We start from the raw sequence: 7,350 nt of genomic DNA on the forward strand, positions 1-7,350 counted from the left end.
TTCACTAACACTTTAACCACAGGAGGAGGAGAAAAGGCCACAAGATGTGGGGTTAGCGTGAGTGGGGACAAAGGAACTTTTTTTTCAAACTAAGAAAGCATCAGTATTGCAAAGACTTTCCGTGATTCCACACCCACCTTGAAAGTCCCCCTCTCAGCACAGGAAGTGCGCTGACCACTGCGGGGGGATAAAAGAGACTCAGAGGAGCCAAGGTCCTCAGCCTCTTGCTGCACAGCTCAGTGGGACCTCAGCCATGAAACTTCTCATCCTGACCTGCCTGGTGATCTGCAGTCTCGCTGCATACACTGTGGAAGGTGAGTCAAAGGTTATTTATGAGATAAGGAACATCTAGGTGTACAGGCAGTGGCCAGGCATTTTGCTATTGACTCAGGTTTTGAATGGAGTAAACTACTTTCTCCAAGCTAAGCCTCAGTCTTTCTGTGTGCAAAATGGGTATAATTTGACACTAGGGGACTTTGTAGATTTTGAAGATAGAACTTCATTACAGTCTGGGCTCCTATTTTTCACAACTAGGTAATCTGGGGTAAATTTCTTAACCTCTCTGGGCCTAGGTTTAATTATCTTTAAGATAAATGTAATAACTAATTTGCTTACCTACAATTAAAATGAAATACATCTTATGATCATTTATCAGATTTCCAGGCAAATACTAATTTGTTTATTAATGTTAGGTGCAGCATAATGAAAAGAATTGTATATACTTTTGAAGCTTTTGCCTATTTAGTATTGATAAATTAAAAAACATTTACCCCTTTGCTGTTCACCTAAAATTATCATAATGTTAATTTGTTATACCCCAATACAAAATAAAAAGTTCAAAAAATAGAAATAGATATACCAGGGATTAAATAATGTGTTTGTTCAATAAAAATAACTGCCCCATATCTCAAAAAAATGCTTAAAAATGTAAAGCATTCATGATGGGGGAGTGAGCTAGAGGGTATATGTTCTGAAGCAAATCAGTGTTTTGTATTAAAACAGAATTGACTAGAAGCTCATGACCTCATATCTAGGAAATCAATTTTTACCTTTTAAGTGTGTAGGAGAGAATATTATTATTGCTATGAATGTTGTTCCCACTTGTGATAAATTTCTTGAGTTTATAAAAGACCATAAGTACTAACAAATATCAATGACTTATATACAATCAATTAAACTTACAAGACATATCCAGATGAGATTTAGTTACACTGAGAATTTCCTGAACATTTTACACGTACTTATTAAAAGATCATTTTTTTTCCCAACTGGTAGGAGTGTATTTTTCCTTATGTCTCTGACAAGAGGGAATATCCTTCGATTATAAATAACTCAGTTAACTCGCCTTTCAACCTCTTAATCTGCAGCCTTCTTACTTAGACTAGAATAGATCATGTATCTGCCAGGGTGGCCATAAATAGAGATGGCACTGTTTGGAACCCCCTTGAAATTGGGCCCTGAATAAAAAATTATTGTTGAAATGAAAAAGTTTATACCAAGTGTTGTCTAAACCATGGCCAGCTGACATTTTTCTGGAAAAATAGGCTGCCGTATGATGGAAACCATGAATGAACAGGGGAATGAAGACTGATGAGGATTGCAGTCATTTGAGTATTTCCCTTTCACTGGGTTCAGAAAACATTTAGCATTAAAAATAAATTGGCAAATATAGAGGGTAAAGAACGTGCAGGCTAGATATTGAGTGATGGAAAGAGGAGATGAAGAGCAGTGTTAGTGAACACCTGCTCAGTGTCATGATTATAAAAATCTTCTGATTTCAGCAACACTACATCAGAAAGCTCAGATTTGATCATTATCGACTATTGTTTTAGATGCTTTTTGGCTAAATCTTTCTCAGAGAAATATTCTGTTAGAATATTTGCTTCCCTGAGAAGCAAATACCAGTCTCTTCATCTTAGGAGAAAATAGGCACACAAAAACCTTCATTAGATTTTAGCAGATCTGTAACATTATTAACCCTCCCATGTTACTTTCCTTTCTCCAATGAAAGATGTTCTCAAAACTGAAAAATTTAATCTCCTTTTAGCCCTTCTATTGGGGATAAGAACTTTATGAACTACTTCCTTTATAACTTTCACATTTTAACATTTAAAATAACACCTTTAGTGATTCAGTAAAAAATGAGCTACCTCTCCCATGTTTAATATTGACTGTCCCAAGCCACTCTTTATCAGGTCACTCTTTGTTATTTGATTCATGACACTCTAACATTTATATTATTAGAAATTACATTTTATTTTTGTTTACTTGGTTTTCTGTGCAGGTGTGGGGAGTGAAGTTCTAGAAAAGAGCATCTGTGTGAGTCTGACTACACAGCGACTGCCAGTTAAAAACATCAAGACCTACACCATCAAGGAGGGCTCCATGAAAGCAGTGATGTGAGTTTCTCTCCCCAAAGCTGGGCTTGATGGAACACAGTGTACAGAAATGCCACCCTCCTTGGGAAAAATAAGTTAACAAGGAGGAAGACCTCAACTTAGCCAACAGTCCTTTTGTTTTTCCATATTAACCAAGTCTTTGTGTAGCCCCAAACAATGATGTTGATAAAAAAATTGGCAACCAAGTGAAGACTGTCACCCTCCTTTCTGATTTATCTTAACAGAATAATCGGACTGGGAACCAGATGAATAATATGCTCGTTCTGGAGGATTAGGTTTAGAGATGTTCAGGTCAGATCAGGATTTGAGCGCAGAGCCACACTGGTGTGGGATGCCTCCCTTCCCATCCACCCACACCCCTGCCTTTCTCTTCCTTTTTGGTGTTCTGGAGTAGAATGCCATATTTTATCAGTTGCCACATCTCAAGGAATAGTGTCAGCAATTAGCCTACATGGTACCATTCTCTTTCCAGGATTTCATTTTTTAAAATAGCAACACTTCCCAAAATATAATTACAACTTTACCACCAAAAATATGATGAAGAATCCACTCTTTGCCCAGAAAATAAGATGAATGTGTTTAGATTTCAAAAAGAAGATGACATGTAATAAATAACCTGCTGCTGCTGCCTGCTGCTAAATCGCTTCAGTCGTGTCCGACTCTGTGCGACCCCATAGACGGCAGCCCACCAGGCTTCCCCGTCCCTGGGATTCTCCAGGCAAGAACACTAGAGTGGGTTGCCACTTCCTTCTCCAATGCATGAAAGTGAAAAGTCAAAGTGAAGTCGCTCAGTCATGTCCGACTCTTAGCGACCTCATGGACTGCAGCCCACCAGGCTCCTCCATCCATGGGATTTTCCAGGCAAGAGTACTGGAGTGGGGTGCCATTGCCTTCTCCAATAACCTAGATGGCTTCAAATGTCTAGTTTAATTGCATCATTTGGCAGCAATGATGAAAAAAGGAACTTGCACAAAATTCTGAACAAGGAATCTGGGTATTATCTGGAGCTATTTTTTCTTCATGGAAAAAATAGATTGCAGAAGAAAGATTTTCATTTAAGATCTAATGGAATCTAATTTTCATTCCAAATCTATCTGGAATACTGATTTGTCCAGTCATTTCTGCACAAGATCTCTTTTATACAATCTGATCTTAACTTTTGGTCCCAAGGCTTTGAAGATATGACTAATTTTGCCTATCTTTTCCTTGCATTGCAGATTCATTACCAGACGTGGCCTTAAAGTCTGTGCTGATCCCCATGTTGAATGGGTGAAAAAAGCCGTCCGAACAATAGACAAGTCCACCAGGAGAAATGTGAGCCAGAGCAAGCCTACAGAAGCCCAGCAATCCCCCAAAACAGCTGTGACCCTGACTGGGTAGTGACCTTCCAGCACCTTGTCCCCTCCCTAGCCAGCCACCTCATTTCCCTTTAAAGCTCATGGACTTATTACATTATATTCACCTTTTATAAAAGTGCTGCATGAGTCTATTTTCTTAGATTTTTATTTTTTTATGTCCTTCATATTCATACAGATGCTCTAATTAATAAATATTTATTATTAAGAGTATTTCCAAAGTGTATTCATTACATATTAGGGAAGGTAATACATCATTTGTGTCTCTTTTCTGTTATAATTGTACTGCCTGTTGATAGCATCCATAATGGGAGACATTATGGTCAGTGTTTATCAGAGATGAAAGCTATATTCATCATTTTTAGGCTCTATCATGAAATGATTCTCTACACATGAGTCATAGGTGGCAACTGTAACAATGACAGTTTTAGCTCTATTTAAACCTGTCTTCATAATGGAGTGCTATTTTTATGGATTAAATGGAAAAACTATCCAACTGCTACTGGTTCCCCATTATGAGGATTCACTACTCAAAAAGAAGCTTCATCAAGTTTGATCTTGAGCGCATTCTCATATTTCTGTGTTTCATTTGATCTATAAAGGAAAGAAAGAAAAGGAAAAGACACAGCTTGTCAATTCTTTCATTTGTCACAATAGCAAAGATTATGCTTTTAATGAAAAGATACTTTATTCAAACAAAAACCAATTCTTCCCAAATTGGGCAATGAGCTTACGGCCTTTCTGTGATTTTCACTATTGTCACTACTCTAGTTATCAACACACCATGCTTTTTTCCTTTTGGCCAGTAAGTTTTTAGTATCCCAACACTGTCACTTGGAACATTTGTTGAATATGATCACAATTTGCATTAAAGTTTTAAAAGTTTTAATGAACATTACTTCATCTACTCACTAAACATCTCAGATTCATGCCCTCCCATATTCTCATTAAATTGCTCATTTGATTCATGTTTATGATTCCATTATTCAAGTAGCTGATAGTTTATACATCCACTTCTATCTAACTTTAAATAGTTAAGAAACTGATCAATCCTTGATGGTTTCAAAGGAAGGGAAGGAATTAACTGTTCTCTAGTCCTAAGGGGACAACCAGCAATACCAAGTATTTTCAGAGGGTAACAAACTGAGGGCATTTGGGAGGAATCAAATCACGTCTAGTCATAGCCATCCAACTATTCACCAGAGAGGAAATGATTAAAGCATTGCCTCTTAGCCAAGAGCAGATTATCTGTCATTTCTCACTGCTATTTGTTTACAATAATGTTCAAAACTGGTCTTAAAGGAAACATAAAGAAAAAAAACACCTGTTTTATGAGGGGTGAAACCTAGCAGATCTTAGAAGATGAAAGAAATGTTTCCTGATTGAACATGTACCTGAATTTCTCAAATGTCTCCCAAGTGCTAGAAATTTTCAGTTCAGTTCAGTCGCTCAGTTGTGTCTGAGTCTTTCTGACCCCATGGACTGCAGCAGGCCAGGCCCTGTCCAACACCAACACCCAGAGCCTACTCAAACTCATGTCTATTGCGTTGGTGATTCCATCCAACCATCTCATCCTCTGTGGTCCCCTTTTCCTCCCGCCTTCAATCTTTCCCAGCATTAAGGTCTTTTCCAATGAGTCAGTTCTTTGCATCAGGTGGCCAAAGTATTGGAGTTTCAGCTTCAGCATCAGTCCTTCCAATGAATATTCAGGACTGATCTCCTTTAGGATGGACTGGTTGGATGTCCTTGCAGTCCAAGGGACTCTCAAGAGTCTTCTCCAACATCACGGTTCAAAAGCATCAATTCTTTGGCACTTAGCTTTCTTTATAGTCCAACTCTGACATCCATACATGAGTACTGGAAAAACCATAGCTTTAACTAGGTGGACCTTTGTTGATAAAGTAATGTCTCTGCTCTTTTATATGCTGTCTAGGTTGGTCATAGCTTTTCTTCCGAGGAGCAAGCATCTTTTAATTTCATGGCTGCAATCACCATCTGCAGTGATCTTGGAGCCTAAAAAAATAAAGTCTCTTACTGTTTCCAATGTTTCCCCATCTATTTGCCATGAAGTGGTGGAACCAGATGCCATGATCTTAGTTTTCTGAATGGTGAGCTTTAAGCCAACTTTTTCACTCTCCCCTTTCACTTTCATCAAGAGGCGCTTTAGTTCTTCTTCACTTTCTGCCATAAGGGTGGTGTCATCTGCATATCTCATGTTATTGATATTTCTCCCAGCAATCTTGATTCCAGCTTGCACTTCATCCAGCCCGGCATTTGCATGATGTACTCTGCAAGAGGTTTTCAAGAGAATTAATAATACAAGTGGAAGAGTATAGGTTTACACATCTTGTGATTGCATTACCTAAGGTCATAGGTGATGCTAGAGGTTTCAACCCAACAGTGCACATAACTTTTAACTAACTGACTGGATGTTTTGAATCACTTAGGTTGGACCTGCATCTACTAACTATAACTCTGTGGCTGATTAGACTTCAATTCAAAGAAGTAATCTAAGAAGGAGAGGTCTCAAAATATTAAATAATTTTTTAGTGTCCTGAGACTCCTCTTTTGTGCTTCTGTGCTGAATTGTACTAAAATTTAACTTAAAATTTACAATTTATATTGAAACTGGTTGTTTACCCATCTGTGCTAATCCATCACAATCCTGCAATTAAACTAAAAGCGCTTTTGTTTGTTATTACGCCAGGTTCCCAGTGCCTAGCATAGAACTGGGATGTGCGGGCTCAGTTGCTTCAGTCATATCTGACTCTTTGTGACCCCATGGACTGTAACCTACCAGGCTCCTCTGTCTATGAGATTCTCCAGGCAAGAATACTGAGAGTGGGTTGCCATGTCCCCTTAAAGGGGATCTTCGTAACCCAGGGACTCAACCCGTGTCTCCTGCATCTCTTGCTCTGCATCTCTTGATTCTTTACCCACTGAGCCACCCAGTAAGCCCATAGACCTGGGAGGGAGGGCCAACTAATATTTGTTGGATGAATGGAAGAATAACATATTAGATTATTTGCTTCATTCTGCCCGTTCATATTTCTAAAATTATATAACACAAAGTAAACTTTATTAAGGCTTGAATAAACTTTATTCAATTCAGCAAATATTTTTAGGTACTTGATATAAAACAGGCACTGTGTTAGGCTTAGTATATATCTAGATAAGTAAAACACCACTTCTGTACTCCAAGAGCTCATTGAGCAGATGAGACTATGATGAAAGAGAACCAATATGAAACAGGTAATATTAATAACATGGGCATGCTCAAGAAATAGAAATAACACAGAGAAAGGAATAATAACCTTGAGAATGTTCTCCATTTTTTCTGAATTTAGATATAATTATTAATTACTATTATTAATAAGAAATGGAAGATGGATTCTTCATTGATTTGAAGAAAGATGTCACATAATTCTCTCTTCACTAGGAAATTCTTCTACTGTGATTGTAATATTTGTAGACTATTATGTTCTTTCATAGATATTTGATACAACAATACAGTGAGTCTAAAATTGTCACTGCAATTTAAGTGGTGAGAAAACTGAGCTGCAGAGAGATTGATTGTCTTGGCTAAGAGCACAGAC

General features: G+C 37.9%; 1 protein-coding gene across 1 annotated transcript; it reads left to right on the top strand.

Annotated features, from left to right (window-relative positions):
* The first annotated feature begins 253 nt into the window (after positions 1–253).
* On the top strand, positions 254–3,779 carry LOC138090777 (lymphotactin-like). The gene is made up of 3 exons (XM_068986479.1): positions 254–314; positions 2,285–2,399; positions 3,617–3,779. Exons 1-3 carry the CDS (start codon positions 254–256, stop codon positions 3,777–3,779), a joined length of 339 nt encoding a protein of 112 aa, XP_068842580.1.
* Positions 3,780–7,350: the final 3,571 nt, after the last annotated feature.

Source organism: Capricornis sumatraensis, chromosome 14 (assembly GCF_032405125.1).
Source record: "Capricornis sumatraensis isolate serow.1 chromosome 14, serow.2, whole genome shotgun sequence".
NCBI lineage: Eukaryota > Metazoa > Chordata > Mammalia > Artiodactyla > Bovidae > Capricornis > Capricornis sumatraensis.